Below are 19,709 nucleotides of genomic sequence, written 5' to 3'. Positions count from 1 at the left end.
CTGCGCCAGATGACCTGGCCTCCACAGTCACCAGACCTGAACCCAATCGAGATGGTTTGGGTGAGCTGGACCGCAGAGTGAAGGCAAAAGGGCCAACAAGTGCTAAGCATCTCTGGGAACTCCTTCAAGACTGTTGGAAGACCATTTCAGGTGACTATCTCTTGAAGCTCATCAAGAGAATGCCAAGAGTGTGCAAAGCAGTAATCAAAGTAAAAAGTGGCTACTTTGAAGAACCTAGAATATGACATATTTTCAGTTGTTTCACACTTTTTTGTTATGTATATAATTCCACATGTGTTAATTCATAGTTTTGATGCCTTCAGTGTGAATCTACAATTTTCATAGTCATGAAAATAAAGAAAACTCTTTGAATGAGAAGGTGTGTCCAAACTTTTAGTCTGTACTGTATATAAAATTAACGTTTGTAAACTTTTCTCAATTCAAAGTTAATAGATTAATTACACAAATTAATAATAGATATCTTTGACTCTGGCTCCACAACTCGAACTCCACAACCCTGCTTCCTAGGCCAGTGATGTCATGTTCATCGGTCACGTGGCCTGGGAGCAGCTCAGTCCATTTCAAGTGAATGAGGCTGAGCTGTAATACCAAGTGCAGCCGCTATCCAGTGGAGGGTGCTGTGCTTGGTAAGCTACGAGGAAGCCATAGTATTCACTGGAATGCTGCAGTGTCTTCAAAGAGTGATTGACGGTGGTGGGTATCGGACATGTTGATGACCTATCGCAGTGATGGTGAACCTCTTAGAGACCGAGTGCCCAAACTATAACCCAAAACCCACTTATTTATCGCAAAGTGCCAACACAGCAATTTAACCTGAACACCAATATCATATATCTTCCATGTACTTTATCATTTAGCTATAATAACCTGCCTACATTCAATGTGCTGCCTGTGCTGTTCATAGCATGTCCTGCACTGATGAATGGCAGGAAAAGTCCAAGGCATATTGGTACACCACAGACTTTCTCCAGGGTGTGGGTGCCCACAGAGAGGGCTCTGAGTGCCGCCTCTGGCACCCGTGCCATAGGTTCGCCATCACTGACCTATTGTGAAGAGAGGCCATCAGTACGAAAATCTCGGATAACGTCTTTAATAAATCTTCCTAAAAAAGTTGTAAACTGAACTGTTTCTAAATCTCAGAAGTAGCATGTATTTCTGAGATTATGTGTACTAAGTGCTCCTCAGATAGAAGTGAATATGCTTGTTGCAATATCCTTACAAAAAGATCAATGTTTCCTTCTAATAGAGTTACTGTTTTCAAGAAGGCAGAGCTTGAAATAACAGGCATCCAGATCACTGTAATCATTCCTTCTGTGCTGCTTATCTCTGGGCACAGATGCTCGCAGCTAGAACATGTTTGGCTCCAGACAATTTTTCATGTTAAAAAAAATCAATATTTGACACAATTCAAAATATGAAAATCTGTTTAAGTAGATTTTTTTATGGAAGCCTCTTCTTTAACCCTTTTAGCCTTGGGTGATTGTCTTTGCGTTTTTGTTTTTTTGCTCCCGTCCTTCCCAGAGTCATAACTTTTTAAACATTTTTTTGTTCACATAGCCGCATGTGTTTTTTTTTTTTTTGCAGGACAAGTTGTACTTTCTAATTGCACCCTTTAATATTGCATACGATGAAGTGGAAATTTTTTTTTCCAAATGGGGTGGAATTGGAAAAAAAAGCTACAATTCCGCCATAGGTTTATGAGTTTCATTTTTACAGCGGTTCCCTATTTGGTAACAGACAGTAAGAATACAGCGATGCCACATGTGTATACTTTTTCTTTTGTTTTAATACATAAAGAAAATAAAAACTATTTTTTCATTTCATTGCCATATTTTCACCACTTATAGCTTTTTTATATTCACATCTATGAAGCTGTGTGAGGGCTCATTTTTTTAGTTTTCAGTGATTTTGGAGTGAGTATGACTTTTCAGTAATTTTTTATTCAATTTTTTGGGAAGGTGAACTGAAGAATCCCTACTAACCACGTGATCATTAGATTCCTTCTCCCATACACTACTGTGATTTAATTCAGTAGTGTACAGGAAATTCTGTATATTCCTATGGAGCACTGCCACTTGCAGGCCTCCTTAAGAATATGCCTGTGATAGGGCCTAGTAGTCTTGCACAGACTCCAGCCTATTTCACCAATGAACAGCTTCCCCGAGCTCACTGTGGGGAAGTCGTTTGGGCCTTGGGAGTGCAGCACTCCCAAGAAAACCCGCCTCAGAGGTCGTGGTCACAATTGACCACAGCATCTCAGGGGTTAAATGTCTGCAAACAACGTTATTGGCGATTACAGACATTAGCCCCAAGTGTTTGCTGTGGAGCAGGCACCATCTTTAAAGACCGAGCAGTGCCGTACATGTACAGCGCTGGTCGGGAAGGGATGATAAAATATTAAAGGGGTTGTCTCACATCAGCAAATGGCATTTATCCTTTGCTGGCTAGATTCATTTTTCCATCACATTGTGCACTGCTCGTTTCCATGGTTACGACCACCCTGCAATCCATCAGTGGTGGTCGTGCTTGCACACTATAGGAAAAAGTGTTGGCCTCTCTGGTGGCCGGGACTGTGGGACCACACATTGGCTGGTGCTTTTTCCTATAGTGTGCAAACATGACCACCGCTGCTGGATTACAGGGTAGTCATAACCATGGAAACAAGTAGTGTATAATGTGATGGCAGAATGAATCAGGCCAATAAAGGAAGCAATGTGGGTAATAACAATAGATTAGTAAGTGCCTTGTATTAACTTTATCTACATCATAAATGCTATTTGCTGAAGTGAGACAACCCCTTTAAGTTTCGAGGGCGATGTGAAAACATGGGAATTGGCAAACAGTGCGCTAAAGACACCATTTGTAACTTCCTCTAGGGCTGGGCGATTAATCAAAAAATAACTGAAATCGAAATGCAGCCTGATTAATCAATATAGTCCTGCTCATGTCAATTATTTCAATTATTCTGGTTACAGTCAGCACTGCTCTACTGAGTCTCTCCTCCCCTCCTCTTTAGATGTTTGTGTCAAGCTTCTCCACTTACTTTAACTGGCGCTGCCTCCCCTGACTGCTAAAACTGCGCTGCGTCCCCCCTCTGCTCCAAATGGCGCCGCCTCCCCCAACTGCTCCAACTGGCGCCGCCTCCCCTCGCTGCTCCAACTGGCGCCGCCTCCCCCCGCTGCTCCAACTGGCGCCACCTCCCCTCACTGCTTAAACTGGCGCCGGCTCCACCCACTGCTTAAACTGGCGCCGCCTCCCCGCACTGCTCCAACTGGTGCTGCCTCCCCCCGCTGCTCCAACTGGCGCCACCTCCCCCCACTGCTTAAACTGGCGCCGCCTCCACCCACTGCTTCTACTGGTGCCGCCTCCCCGCACCTCTCCAACTGGTGCTGCCTCCCACCACTGATCCAACTGGCGCCGCCTCCCCTCACTGCTCCAACTGGCACTGCCTCCCCCCACTGCTCAAACTGGCGCCTCCTCTGCCCACTTCTCCAGTTGCGTCCTCCTTCCCTCATCTGCTGCTGCCTTCCCAATGCTCCAACTGCGTCCTCCACCCCCCACCACTCCAACTGCTGAAAGTGAACTAACTATGAAGGCAAAAAAAAAATTCTATTCATTGTGATTATGATTTTGGTCATAACCCCCCAGCCTTAATTAACAAATAATGGGACACATATTTTTAAGTCTGACGTTTTATACCCTGGTCTTAATAACGTTTTATACCCTGGTCTTAATATGCCCCTGCGCTGGCGGTCGATCGCCAAAGATATGTAGAGACGCCGGCCTCTAAATAACTTTGGCATATCCACCACTGATTCTAAATGTAAGACGGGCCTGCACGCAACATGGCGTGCAACAGATTGTGCGCCACAAAAGTGGCGTACAGCTGTTCATAAATGACCCCCAATATTTCCAGGAGCACTACATCTAATAAACATCTACCTCTGCCTGATGACAGGTACTCATTTTCCAGGAATGACATGAACTCTGCCCCTTTTTTTTATAAGCACCGTCTATTTAACAGGAAGTCAGTATATACTGGTATATTTATTAGCACTGGTGATAACTTTGGTGTAGATCAGGCATGGCCAACCTGCGGCTCTCCAGCTGTTTTAAAACTACAACTCCCAACATGCCCTGCTGTAGGCTGATAGCTACGGCAACAGCTGGAGAGCCTTAGTTTGGCCATCCCTGGTGTAGATGCACAAACCAGTGGATGAAAAGAATGAGAATAATCAGAGGTCATTCTCATTATTGAAGCCCATCTCTACTATATCCTTTTGCTTCTTTTTGCTATTCCAAATAGTCTGTAGTTTTTAGTAGAGCATGGGGACTGCTTTCTTCTGACACCTTAGTTGACTCTCGCTCTGATTGGCTGAGGTATCTGTGGTTAACCTATTCAGCCACTGTGGCGTGAGAATGTCTGTAGCTTCCACAGGTTACTCTCACACCACTCAGCCAACCTGTGGCCTTAGAAACATAATTGAGTCTGTTCTGTAGTTTTGCATAGCTCTCGTGTTGTTCAGTTGTATAGTTTTTATATTTTGTGAACACATGAGCATAGTTCTGCTTTGGCGTCATGCACACGACCGTTGTTGTGTTCCGTTCCGCAAAATGGGGTTCCGTTGTTCCGTGATCCCTTTCCGTTTTTTGTTTCCGTGTGTCTTCCTTTATTTTTGGAGGATCACCAGACATGAAGGAAAGTAAAAAAAAAGTCGAGTTTGCCATGCAAATGATAGGAAAAAAACGGACGCGGACGTGCGGATGATAATTTTGTGTGCCTCTGCGTTTTTTCACGGTCCCATTGACTTGAATGGGTCCACGAACAGTTTTCTGTGAAAAAAATAGGACAGGTTATATTTTTTTGACGGACTGGAACCACGGATCATGGACGCGGATGACAAACGGTGCATTAGCCGAGTTTTCAATGGACCCAATGAAAGTCAATAGGTCTGCAGAAAATCACGAAAAATGGAACAATGGACAAGGAATAAAACAACGGTCGTGTGCATGAGGCCTTAGTGTCATAATGGCTACATGATATAAGTTTGACAATTGTACATTATCAGATACCAAAAAATTCTTAAAACATGTCTTAGGCCTCTTGCACACGACCGTATGAATTTTGCTATCCCCCAAAAATACAGATGACATCCGTGTGCTTTCCGTATTTTGCGGAACAGAACAGCTCGCCCCTGATAGAACAGTACTATCCTTGTCCATAATGCGGCCAATAATAAGACATGTTCTATTTTTTGGCGGAACGGAAATACGGAGAAACGGAATTTCTTTTTTTTTTTTTGTAAACTCATTGAAATGAATGGTTCTGTATACGGTCCGCAAAAAAAAAATAACGGAACGGACACGGAAAGAGAATACGTTCATGTGCATGAGCCCTTAGGGTCCAGAATTTGTATTGCCATAGTACACAAGATGAACTTGGAATATGACTATTATAATAGGACTTCTCAGCTGTTATTACTAAGAAATTGCTGACAATTAAATCTAAAAATAATACAAGAAAAGAACAGCATTTACATTTCTAACTGTAAAATGTGTCCGGCATCTCTGTCTGTGATTACCACTGTTGGTATTTGAAGAACTTAGTCATACATTATATGCAGCTCTATAAATTAGAGGGTAGCACACAACATTGAAGGAGACACAAGTACATCTAATACAATTGAGATACAGCAAGTAAAAAGCAAAAAGTCTGAACTTTAGAGGACAGTGATATTGAAGGTGAAATAGGTTACTTCCATGGAATACTAATGTCTAACATTAAATCCTAGGCTATAGACTTGTATTGGGGGATACCAGCAGAAGAGTGGGATAGTCCTGAAGTGCAGAGGACTCGTATGAGGCTGCTGGAGGAGTGCCTGAAGACATCTGCTGGACCATGTTTCATAGTAAGTCATCAGTACATACAGTAGTATGGTTCTGTACTATAGGAATACGGATAGCCTAGAGAATATGTTTACTGGCTGATTTAACCCATTTTTCTAACCTCTGACATGATAAGACGAAGACTGATACCACATCATACCTGACTGGTACAGTATAAGTCCTCCATGACGTTATGTGGAAGCACAACTAACAACTCAGAGGTTTGAAGGTGATCTGTCACCATGAGAGTACCTGTGGAACCAGGTGCAATGTCTTGTAGGGCTAGCTCATCTGAATGTAATGATGCCTTTCACTTAGGGATCCATTGCTGCATTCTGGAGAAGCAGTACTGCACTTAAAGGGAATCTGTCACCTGGTTTGACCATATTAATCTCTCACCGTTGTGTTTAATAAAATACCTGTTCTTCTTTTCATGCTTACATTTTGCTAAAAAAGTGATTTTTGTATTATGCGCAGGCAGTAGGCGGTACTGCTCCTGCGCGAGATTTCAGACTGACAAATTGAAGATTCCAGGTGCGTGGCTTGAATGAGTTAGTTGACGTGGCAGAGGGGGCGGCGCCGTTAAACTAGGCTGTGGAACGATACTGCATAACGAGGAGGCGTGCTTGGGCTCTAAACTAAGGCGGTCTAGGTACTGCAGGGCGGGCGTTACTGGGCTCAGAGGGTGATGAATAACGCCCCTCTGGGCACCTTCAGGGTTCATTTGCGTAATACAAAAATTGCTTTTTTAGCTAAATGAAAGCATGAAAAGAAGAAAAGGTATTTTATTAAACACAATGGTGAGAGATTAATATGGTCAAACCAGGTGACAGATTCCCTTTAAAGGAAATGTATCACCTCCGGCAAGCCCTAAAAAGAACAGTAATACATGTATAGCGCATCCCCACCGATCATCTTTTTGAGGAGGCTGCAGTCCAGTGTGTGCAGCAGCATCCCCGTAGCTCACCAAGCACAGCGCCATACATTGTATAGTGGTTGTGCTTGGTATTGCAGCTCAGGTCCATTCACTAAGTGTACTTCACACTTGCGGCAGAAGATTCCGTCACCGGAACTGCCTGCCGGATCCGTCACAACACATGTAAACTGATGGCATTTGTCAGACGGATCAGGATACTGATCCGTATGACAAATGCATTGAAATGCCGGATCCGTCTCTCCGGTGTCATCCGGAAAAACTGATCCGGCATTTATTTTTTTCACTTTTTTTTACACATTCCGGCATGTGTTCCGGATTTTTGGACGGAGATAAAACTGTAGCATGCTGCGGTATTATCTCCGTCCTGAAAAGTCAAAAAGACTGAACTGAAGACATCCTGATGCATCCTGAACGGATTGCTCTCCAATCAGAATGCAATAGGATAAAACTGATCAGTTCTTTTCCAGTATTGAGCCCCTAGGACGGAACTCAGCGCCGGAAAAGAATAACGCTAGCGTGAAAGTACCCTAAGCCATATAACCAATGAACGTTACGTCACATGGCCTATCAAAGGGCCTAAGATTGATCCCCCATCAATCTGATCTTGATGATCTATCCTGAGGATAGGTCATCAATATGTAAATCCTGGAGAATAACTTTAAGCAGTCAAGTACTCCGAGTTCGTGCCCAAGTCTCTTCAGGCGAGACGACCAGAATGAGAGGTATCATCACATTCAGCTGAGCTATTCCTACGAGACATTGTTCCTGGTTTAAAGGGATCCAACCTTGCTAAGTGACGGCCTACACCCTGGTTGATCGGGTGTAGCTCCATCATCAGAAGTCTGCACCAAAACTACACAGCACTCTCAACTTTGTAGTGGGGAGCGTTTGTTACAACAGAGGTACTCTCATTGACTTCAGTGAGAGCAATGCTGCTCAAATGAGCTCCGTCCACTAGAAGGTTGACGGAGCTGTGTAGTCCTGGCAGTGACGTCTGGCACCGGGGCTACACCCAAACAGCTGATCAGTGTAGGGTGTCGGACCCTCAATAATCAGCTAGTAATGGCCTATCCTGAGGATGCCCATCACTTAATAAAGGCTGGACAACACCTTGAACTGTGAATTTTCTGGTTACATGATCCCTGTAAAGGAATTTGAACTGTAATACCACATGCCACCAGGCGTGGCACTAGTTTTGCAAAAAAAAAAACTGTGTCCACCTCCACCAAGGCCTTAGGCATCATGCAGACGACCATATGAGTTTTTGCGGTCCACAAATAGCGGGTCCGCAAAACACGGATGCCAGCCATGTGCGTTCTCCATTTTGCAGATCCGCACGTCCTCCCCTTTGTTAGAAATGCCTATTCTTGTCCGCAGAACCTACAAGGACGCGTTCTACTTCTAAACGTTCTATATCTAAGATATGCAATTCATTTATGCAGAGAGTAAGAGCAGGACATGTAATTTCCGACGAAATCTTCCTCTGGAACGTAAGAAGGTTGCATTACTATATCACGTTAGCGGATTACTCTTGTATACGAGGCTGTCGGGCGCGGTATCTGGCAGATTGCTGCTTTAGGTAAGAAAACGGCCTACACCGAGCCCTACAGACGTATTAGAAGACTGTACCAGGAGAGCTGTCAAAACAGTCTGTGTACTGGAACGAGAGCCAGTTATGGTTTAACTCTTGCCCAACCGAGCTCTGCATAAAGCCCTGTAGAAACGAATCGGGCTGAAGCAGCAGCATGTACTGTGTTGTACCTCACTGTAGGCCTTTTTAAGCAAAACTGAGATGCTACAATAGTATACTGCACTAAAGGATCATTGGGGGGAATTAAGGGACTGAAAAGCGCAACTTTTGATGCGATGCTTGCCAATTTCCCAGCAAGTGGCGGGGCTTAGCAGGAGGGTTATGGCCTTCTTTGGCCTGTACACTTAGTCCAAAAATGCGTTCGGCACCTCTCATTCCAGTACAGATTTTTTGAGTTGGACCAAGCAAGGCTTGTGATTCAACTATTTACCCTTTAAGCCTCATGCACATGACCGTATCCGTTTTGCTGTGCGCATATTTGCGGATCAACAAAACACAGATACCTGTCGTGTGTATTCTGCAGATCAGCATGCCTCGCCCTTTGTTACAAATGCCTATTTTTTTGCAGTTATCAGACAAAGATTGCGGACCGATGCGAACCAGACATACAACCATGTGCATGAGGCCTTATACCTATTAGGGAGCCAAAATGCTGCCATTTAAAGCGGATGTCACAGCTCGCTTGACATGTAACATGTATCTTTTAGTAAACACGTGTGTTCCAAATGAAATAACAATTCTGGAGCATCTTTTTTCTGAACTCTATGTTGTGCCGTTCCTGTCTTATAATATATGAGTTAGGGCTCATCCACACAACCGTAGGCCGTCTGTGCCCATATTGCGGACTGCAAACAGCGGGTCTACAATATACGGGCATCGGCCATGTAAATCCTGTATCACGGATGCAGACCCTTTGACTTGAAAAGGTCTACAATCCGCAAGATATGGCGCAGTGCAGAAGGGAGGCACGGATCGGAAGCACAACGATACGCTTCTGTGGGCTTTTGGGTCCTATATTTTGCCGTATATTGCAGGTCATGGACCCGTTCAAGTCAGTAGGTCCATGCCACAATACAGGATTCACACAGCCGATGCCCGTGCATTACATACTGCAATTTGCAGTCGTGGGAATGAGCCCTTAGGATATGGCCTCACGGTCAGGTTTCCTTATACAGTTTTGGAAGCCAAAATCAAGAGTGTATACAAAAGAGAGAAGTCATAGCTGTCCTTTATACTTTCTCTCCTTTTATGATCCACTCCTGATTTTGGCTTCTAAAACTGCATAAAGAAACCTGACCGTGTGGTCAATTTGACAACTAGGTGTTACTGTTTCATGTGTGACGCTGCCTATCTGTAACTGATAACAACCAGTTGTCCGTCAGTGTATTCATAAATTTTTGGCACAACACATAGGGGCACATTTATTAAAGGGAGTCTGTCACCAAAATTGGACGTTACACACTTCTTACATATGGCTCTAGCACAACTCCCCATGACTCCAGTTTTTACCTTTACCTTTGTTCTTTTGTTGTGACTTTCAGCAGCTGAAAAAATCCATATGTAAAAGGAGTTCGCAAGTGCCCAGGGGCGGGGTTCATGGTGTAGGTGCCCAGGCCGCTCTGCCTTTTTTTCACATTACTCCTCCCCAGCCTCTTGCTTGTCCCGCCCTATAAGTCTGTTGAGTCATCCCCAGTACCGTCCCGAGATCCCGCCGGCCTGGGCATGAGTACTGTGTAATGTGAAAAAAAGGCATGAACCCCGCCCCTGGGCACTTGCGAGCTCCATTTGCATATGGATTAAACAGCGTTTTTTCAGCTGCTGAAAGTCACAACAAAATAACAAAGGTACCACTGGAGTCATGGGGAGTTGTGCTAGAGCCACATGTACTGTAAGTACTGTGTAACGTCCAATTTTGGTGACAGACTCCCTTTAAGACTAGCGTTTTAGACGGCGGTCTTAAGAAAGCCCTGCGCTGGTGGTCGATCGCAGAAGTTATGAATAGGCGCCGGCCTCTTCATAACTTCGGCATATTCAGCGCCGCTTCTAAATGTAAGACAGCTTCCGAGCTGTCTTACATTTAGACCTTTTTCTACTCCTGAAACAAGCGTAGAAAATGGTAAGTGACTGCCCGTCTCCACCCATGCCGACTTTTTTTAAATCTGGAGTGAGCGGGGAGAAGTATTTCAGCTTGATAAATGGCCCCCATAGTTCTCTGAAAAGATGCTACAGAAATATAATGGGTAGAGATGAGCAAATTTCATGTTATGAAATTCGTTCACGCTTCGTTTGGTGGTAAAAGCAAAATTGCGTTATGGATTACCACGGCCTTTAGAGGCATTCCGTTATTCATGCCGTCATAATAGAAGTCTATGGGTTGCATAACAGATCTGTATGGTTATTTTTTGCAGGATAAGGCCTCATGCATACGACCGTTCCGTTTTTTGCCATCCGCGGATCCGCAAAAAAGGGAAGCCGCCCGTGTGCCTTCCGCAATTTGCGGAACGGAAGGCCCATTGTAGAAATGCCTATTCTTGTCCGCAAAACGGACAAGAATAGGAAATGTTATATTTTTTTTTGTGGGGCTACGGAACGGAGCAACGGGTGCTGTCTGCATCTTTTGCGGCCCCATTAAAGTGAATGGGTCCGCATCCAAGCTGCCAAAACTGCGGCTCGGATGAGGACCAAAACAACAGCCGTGTGCATTAGGCCTAAGATGTACTTTCTAATGGTACTATTTATGGTTGCATGCAATGTAGTGGGTAAAATTGAAAAAGAAATGCAATTTTGGCAGGTTTTTTTTTTACAGCCTTCACTACGTGGTAAAATTGACCTGTTACCTACTTTCTCCAGGTCAGTACTATTACAATGACACCACATATGTATAGTTTTTTTTTGCGTTTTAATACTGAAAGAAAATATATATTTTTTTTTTTATGACCATATTCTGACCCCTATAACTTTTTTGTAGTTATGCGTATAGATCTGTACGGGGGCTCGTTTTTTGTGGTGCAATCTGTACTTTTCAGTGATTCCATTTTGAAGTGTGTATGAATTTTTGATAACTTTTTATACAAATTTTTTTGTGAATTGGAGTGTTTTTAATAAAAACATTTCCATTACACCATTTTCCGTATGGGAATAATATTGTTATATTCAAAGAGTATGGGTGTTTTCACATGTTTCTATGCCCATGATATTTATTTATTTTTTATTGATGAAGTATTTTCATTTTCATTTGGGGGAAAAAGGGGGTGATTTGAATATATAAATATATTTTGTAGGAAGGAACAAGGGGTCATCATTGATGGTCGGTACATGTCACCGAGGTTCCTGGCCTCGGTGAGGTAAGAGCCGGGTTTTCTCAAAGTATTGGTTTTGCAGATTTGGGAGGATACTGTGGAGGTCACTGTTAAAGGGGCGGGCACTGTAAAGGTCACTGTTTAGGGGCAGGCCCCGGAGGAGGTCACTGTCAAGGGAGTAGGGTGGTATGAAACTCACTCTTAAAGGGGCGGGCTGCTGTGAAGGTCAAAGTTAAGGGGATGGGCTGCTGTGGAGGTCCCATTTTAAAGTGGCGGGGCACTGTGGGGGGGTCAGTATTAAGGGGTGGGGTGCTTTAGAGGTCACTGTTATGGGGGATACTGTCTATATCTTTTAGCGACACACACAAACATTAAATGAAATAGATGAAATATACCCGTGCGAAGCTGGGTCCTTCTGCTAGTATATATATAAAAATGAGTTTCTGTCTGTCTGTTCTTTATGCGCGACCAAACGAATGGACCGATCTTCACCAAATTTGGCACACAGGTACATCAGGTGTCCGGGAAGGTTTAAGACCGGGTCTCAGCTCTCTAGGACGTACCGTTCCTAAGATATTCCCCAAAAAGCACCTGCATTACCCAATGCAAGCCTGCAAGTCTTTATCTTCATATCCCAACTGCCATACTCAGGGTCACATGTCCCTTATCAGCTAATAGAAGCTCGCAGGCCCTTAGTCTCCACATACACACAGTTTTACTCCAGGTTTCCATAGCTTTAGGCTAGGGCTACACAACGATAATAAGTCCCACTACACATAGGGCACAACTACACTGAATTTTTTGTGACTGTCATGTCCCAGTCGCAGTGCAACACCATAGCCTATCATTAGAAAATTGTTGTGCAACATTGATGCGACAAATGCGTCGTCGTGTAGCTCTAGCCTTAAAGGGGCTGGGCACTGTGGAGGTCACTGTTAAGGGGGCAGGGGGCACTATTAAAAGGGTTTTACATTAGTAAATGCTTTGTATTAACTTTCTCTATATAATAAATTGCACTTGCTGAAGTGAGACAACTTCTTTAAGTCACCCTGGGTAACTATAACTGGCAATCATTAGATTGCTCATTGTGTTCATTGATGGCTATATACTGTATACATTTTCAATATAACAATACAGTGCTACCTTGTGATCTCTGTTGGTATATTCCACTAATAGCTGCCGAAGCCTGCTTGAGGCTTCAGGCTATTAGTACAGTTTAACAGGGTCCCCGATCTTAGCCGGGGAACGCTGTTATGGGAGCGGGAGCACGCGGCTCCGGCTTCCAGACTGCTCAGATGCTGTGGTCACATTTGACCACAGCATCTGAGGGGTGAAATGTATGCGATCGGCCTTATGGCTGATACATCCACTGCGGGTTTCTGCTGTTTGAATCAGCAGAAACATGGTGGCTGTGGTGCCCACTACACGCACAAGCGGGCGCCATATTTAAACATGTGACATCTGCCATTAATAGTAAAGTACTACAAGAAAATTTAGACTAGCACATTCATGGTCACAGGTGCATATCCATAAAGCAAGCATACAGAGAACTAATAAAAGCATGGCTGCACATTTCACATGCAAACAATAGAACTGAGAAATAGGGATTAATAGTAAAGTCCTGGAAAACCACTTTAAGTCCCCCTTTACACGAGCGTGATGGATTAGGTCTCGATGCGTTCAGTGAAACTCGCACTATTTTGCAAGCAAATTCAGTCAGTTTTGTCTGCAATTACATTCAGTTGTTCAGTTTTTTTCCACACGGGTGCAATGCGTTTTGATGCGTTTTTCATGCACGTGAAAAAATCTGAAGGTTTACAAACAACATCTAGCAACCATCAGTGAAAAACACATCGCACCAGCACTAGCTTCTGGATGCAATGCGTTTTTCACTGAAGTCCCATTCGCTTCTATGGTGCCAGGGCTGCGTGAAAAACGCAGAATATAGAACATGCTGCGTTTTTCACCCAACGCAGAGCTGATGTGTGAAAAAAAACACTCATGTACACAGACCAATTGAAATGAATGGGTCAGGATTTAGTGCGGGTGCTATGCGTTCAACTCACTTGTGTGAATGGGGCCTAAGTCTGGTTTAGTTAAACCATAAAGTTCCAGTTCCTGAGGTCATAATTCACTAAAATATGGCTACACCACAACCAGATAAAGCAGTCTTACTGTAAGGCTCCATTCACACGTCCGCAAATGGGTCCGCATTCATTCCACAATTTTGCGGAACGGGTGCGGACCCGTTCATTTTCTATGGGGACGGCGGACAGCACACAGTGTGCTGTCAGCATCTGCATTTAAGGAGCGCGGCCCCGATCTACAGGTCTGCAGCTCCGCAAAATATAGAACATGTCCTATTCTTGTCCGCAGCTTCCAGACAAGAATAGGCATTTCTATAGGGGTGCCGGGCGGGTGTGTTGCGGATCCGCAATTTGCGGGTCCGCAACACACCACGGACGTGTGAATGGAGCCTAAGGCCTCCTGCACACAACCATTTTTTTCCCCCGTTTTCTGGCCTTTTTTTTTTGCGTTCCGTATACGGAATGTACTCTGTATGCATTCCGTATTTCCGTTTTTCCTTTCTGTTTAGGCCTCATGCACACGACAGTGTTTTTTCAGTCAGTGATTTAGCTTCAGTGGTCCGTGTCCGATTTTGCTTCAGTTGTGTTTCCTTGTGTCTTCCTTTTTTTTTGTCTGACAGGGGAAAAAAAGGAAGGTTAATGAAAAGTGTAATTTTATTGCACCAAGGTCTTGTAGAAAAAAAAACGGACACGGACGCGGACACGGATGACATACCAGTTGTGCATCAGTTTTTTTTGACAGACCCATTGACTTGAATGGGTCCATCCCCCGTTTTCCACTGACAAGAATAGGACAGGTTATTTTTTTTTTTGACGGACTGGAATCACGGATCACGGACGCAGAGAAAAAACGGAGGACTATCAGTTTTTTTTTACAGCTCCATAGAAATGAATGGGACCTCCGCTAAACTGTGAAAAATGACGGAACGGACGCAGATGCGCACAACGGTCGTGTGCATGAGGCCTAAAAGATAGAACATGTCCTATTATTGCCCGCAAATCACGTTCCGTGGCTCCATTCAAGTCAATGGGTCCGCAAAAAAACGGAACACATACGGAAATGCATCCGTATGTCTTCCATTTCCGTTCCGTTTTTTGGCGGAACCATCTATTGAAAATGTTATGCCCAGCCCAATTTTATCTATGTAATTACTGTATACTGTATATGCCATACGGAAAAACGGAAACACAACGGAAACAAAAAACGGAACAACGGATCCGTGAAAAACTGACCGCAAAACACTGAAAAAGCCATACGGTCGTGTGCAGGAGGCCTAAGGCTTTCTTACAGTATCTTGAAGATATCATACAGCCTGTGATGGAGCAGAGCAATTCTAGCCCCGGATTCCTTGTGGAGCACAGCAAATTGGCCTAGAAGAATTCCTCTGTGGGTGTGAGCAGCTGTGTTGTATCTGTACCTAAACGTTACTGCTCAGTCTATAAAAAGACAGCTTCACAACACCTCTGAGCATGGTATTTAACAAGAACCTGTCATAGAGAGAGCTCTCTTTAAATGAAGACATCAGAAAGACGCCCTAGTAACAAAAGCTTGCTTCCTGAACTCCCATTTGTGGGGGCTGTAAAGAAGACGCTATATATAAAGCAGCACACCCCCCTCAGCTAATTGAGAGAGTCTTAGGCCCCTTTCACACGAGCGAGTATTCCGCGCGGGTGCGATGCGTGAGTTGAACGCATTGCACCCGCACTGAATCCTGACCCATTCATTTCTATGGGGCTGTTCACATGAGCGGTGATTTTCACGCATCACTTATGCGTTGCGTAAAAATCGCAGCATGCTCCTCTTTGTGCGTTGCGGTGCGATAATCCACGCAACGCAGGCCCCATAGAAGTGAATGGAGTTGCGTGAAAATCGCAAGCATCCGCAAGCAAGTGCGGATGCGGTGCGATTTTCACGCATGGGTTCTAGGTGACAGTCGATTCACTGTATTATTTTCCCTTATAACATGGTTATAAGGGAAAATAATAGCATTCTGACTACAGAATGCATAGTATAATAGTGCTGGAAGGGTTAAAAAAATAAAAATGTTAACTCACCTTCTCCTCTTGTTCGCGTAGTTCGTTCCCGGTCTGTTCTTTGCTAGCTGTGGGCTTGGGCTAAAGGACCTGTGGTGATGTCAGATCACATGCTCCATCACCACGGTGATGGACCATGTGATTGGAGCATGTGATCTGACGTCACCACAGGTCATTCAGCCCAAGCCCACAGCTAGCAAAGAACAGACCGGGAACGAACTACGCGAACAAGAGGAGAAGGTGAGTTAACATTTTTATTTTTTTAACCCCTCCAGCGCTATTGTACTATGCATTCTGTAGTCAGAATGCTATTATTTTCCCTTGTAACCATGTTATAAGGGAAAATAATACAATCTTCAGAACATAAATCCCAAGCCCGAACTTCTGTGAAGAAGTTCGGGTTTGGGTACCAAACATGCGCGATTTTTCTCACGCGAGTACAAAACGCATGACAATGTTTTGCACTCGCGCAGAAAAATCGCGCATTTTCCCACAACCCACCCGCCTCTTATCCGGGCAAAAAACATGACGCCCGTGTGAAAGAGGCCTTACACCGATTTCATGAAAAAGGTGTGCAGCTGGTTTGCTGGGGGACTTGCAGGTACTTTGTGCCAAGGTGGTATTAGAAAGTACCTCAAATACAATGCTGAGAAGAAAGCTGACCAGGACCCATTCAAGTGAACAGAGCTTAGCCGCGCCCAGGCCAGTTGATACTAGTCTACTGGGCCTGCGCCACTGCCTTCTCAAACAGCTGATCGGCAGTGGGTCCCGGGTGTCGGTCCCCCGCCGATCAGATGCTGATGATCTATCCAGATGATAGTTCATCAGTTTAAAAAAACTGCCGAACCCCTTCAAGCTATTTTTGGCGCCAAAAATCGAGAACTCATAGACTTCTATGTGGCCCTACTGTACTTCACCATGCCTGGTATTTCATATGGAGGTTTTGTTTCTTTTTGTTGGATTCTATATGGGACACCCTGAAAACGGATCTGCCATGTGACTGTCTTCCTAGGCATCAAAAAGGTTCCTCTGGTTTTAGAGGTGTAAACAGTGTAGGTCGTATGAGATCCTATCAAGTAAAAGGTATTTTGAAAATCTCTAAATTCAACAGCTCCAGCATTTCATCATACAGGGAAGAACACATGTCGTTTTGGCTCCTGTAATGTTTGTTGTGCTGCGATCATCACTATTCAGCACTCTGGCTGCTGTTATCAAACTGGTGTAAAGTAGAGCTGGCTTAGTTGCCCACAGCAACCAATCAGATTCCACCGTTCATTTTCCAAAGGAGCTGTCAAAAATGAAAGGTGGAATCTGATTGGTTGCTATGGGCAACTAAGCCAGTTCTGCTTTACACCAGTTTGATAATTGACCCTATTTGTTTTCATTTTATGTGCAGAACGTACAGTGAACTCCAAAATATTCCAGTACATCCTTCTTATGTTGCTAGCCTCTGCCCTGCTGATCTTGATGGAATAGAGATGGGCATTTTTTAAAGGGGTTTTCCAAGGCTTTAACTGGTGACCTATTCTTAGTATAGGTCACCAGTGTCTGATTGGTGGGGTCCGACACCCAGGATCCCTTTCAGCTGTTTGGGAAGGCTTTCTCAAAGCCTTTTCTAGGCCAGTGATGACGGGTTCATCGGTCACATGGCCTAGGAGCAGCTCAGCCCCATAGAAGTGAATGGGACTGAGTGAGATAGTAAGCACAGCCGCTATACAATGTACAGCACTGTGCTTGGGGAGCACGGAGAAGGCTGCGGCCTCACAGGAGCGCCGCTACCTTCTCAAACAGCTGATTGGCTGGGGTCCCAGGTGTTGGACCCCTACTGATCAGATACTCATGACCTATCCAGAGGATAGGACATCAGTACTAAAGTCTAGAAAACCCCTGTAAGGCCTCATGCACACGACCGTATGTATTTTGCGGTCCTCAAAAAACGGATCCGCTAAAAATACGTCTTTTGTGGAACGGAACAGCTGGCCCCTAATAGAACAGCCCCCTCCCTGTCCGTAATGCGGACAATAATTGGACATGTTCTATTTTTTTTTTGCATAACGGAAATATAGACATACGGAAACGGAATGTACCTTCCGTTTTTTTTTGAGGACCCATTGAAATGAATGGTTCCGTATACGGTCCGCAAAGAAAACCGGAACGGACACGGAATGTTTTTCCGTTTACGTTCCGTTTTTTTCGTTCCGTATACGGACCATAAACGGAACGATTCATTTCAATGGATCCCCCCAAAAAAGGAAGGTACTCCATATGCCTTCCTTTTCCGTATTTCTGTTCCGTTCAGACATAGAACATGTCCTATTATTGCTCGCAAATAACAGTCCATGGCTCCATTCAAGTCAATGGGTCCACAAAAAAAACTGAATGCATACAGAATGCATCCGTATATCTTCCGTATCCGTTCCGTTTTTGCGGAATCATCTATTGAAAATGTTATGCCCAGCCCAATTTTTTTATGTACGGTACTTACTGTTGAAACATTATTGTATGATTCCGTTTCCGTTTGTGATCCGCAAAAAACGGAGACCTCAGGTAACCAGTTCCTCACCGCTGGTATTGACTACCAGAAGAAGGGAAATAGGAGAGGTAGAAATTCCATGCACTGCGGTCCTATATTGTTGCGCCACTCTAGACTGATAAGACGCAAATCCACTGATACTATCATATTTAATTACTTTGTCTTAATCACGTTGAACGTTTTTATAAACTGTATATTTTAATAACAGATGTAACCGAACACTTGGCCTACAGTCCTCATTGTAATCCCAGCATCTAATTATCTGCACATCAAACAGTATATATTCCTTGAGTTCGCTTAGATCTGTCAGTGTTATTACAAACACTATTTCCAGGCGGATGAGCGTGGTGTGAGATGCAAATATTTCATTAGACATAAAACAAGTTTCCCAGGAAGAATAATTTATTGATTTATCAACTAGAGATAATACCCACTTTGTTGTTTCATTTTCTATGTAGGGAGCATCAGCAGATTCAGAAGATACAAGTTTGACAGTGTATCACAACATACTATATTTTGTGCTAGTTTTCCATAGGTTTAAATGAAAAATCTGCTAAACTGTTTAAAAGGGTTTTCCAAAACTTTAAGGCCCCTTTCACACAAGCGAGTTGTCCACGCTCGTGCAATGTGTGACGTGAACGCATAGCACCCGCACCAAATCCTGACCCATTCATTTCAGTGTGTCTGTGTACATGAGCGATTTTTTTTTTTCACACTTTAGTTCTGCGTTGCGTGAAAAATGCAGAATGTTCTATATTCTGGGTTTATCACACAGCCCTGGCCCCATAGAAGTGAATGGGGCTTCAGTGAAAAATGCATTGCATCCTATTCTCTAAACACCCAGGACCCCCATCTATCAGCTGTTTGCAAAGGAACGGACGCTCTTGTGAGAGCAGCGGTCTTCTCTGTCCTTGGCATTGCAATTAAGTCCCATTCAATTCAATGGGGCTGAGCTGCGCCTAGGCTACGTGACTGATGAACGTGTCATCACCAGGCCTAGGAAAAGTTACTGTGAGCGCTGCTGCCTTCTCAAACAGATCAGCAGGGGTCCAGGGTGTCTGATTCCCATGATCATATACTGATGACCTATCCTTTGGTCCTTTGCGCCACAATCTGCGACTTTCCCCACTCACACAAGGTCTAAAAAAGTGGAAGTGTTTTAGGCATAGAAAATGGTCTACATGTAAGACCGCTAGGAAGCTGTATTACATTTAGAAGCGGCGGTGGATCTGCCGAAGTTATGTAGAGACTGTTGTCATAATAACATAATTCCAGCGGATCCACCGCCAGTTATAGGGGGATATTAAGACCGGCTAAAACT

The 19,709-nt window shown here is 44.2% G+C and overlaps 1 protein-coding gene across 1 annotated transcript in view; it reads left to right on the top strand.

Annotated features, from left to right (window-relative positions):
- The window catches only part of NWD2 (NACHT and WD repeat domain containing 2), a 211,169-nt gene that overhangs the window by 100,299 nt on the left and 91,161 nt on the right, over positions 1-19,709 (top strand). Inside the window, exon 3 of the mRNA XM_044285313.1 lies at positions 5,814-5,930. Coding sequence (XP_044141248.1) covers positions 5,814-5,930 — 117 coding nt within the window. The remainder of the gene's footprint in view (positions 1-5,813; positions 5,931-19,709) is intronic.

This window comes from Bufo gargarizans, chromosome 1 (genome assembly GCF_014858855.1).
Source record: "Bufo gargarizans isolate SCDJY-AF-19 chromosome 1, ASM1485885v1, whole genome shotgun sequence".
Lineage (NCBI taxonomy): Eukaryota > Metazoa > Chordata > Amphibia > Anura > Bufonidae > Bufo > Bufo gargarizans.
Note: the sequence above shows the minus strand (reverse complement) of the source record. Positions and strands in the feature narration are given on the sequence as shown.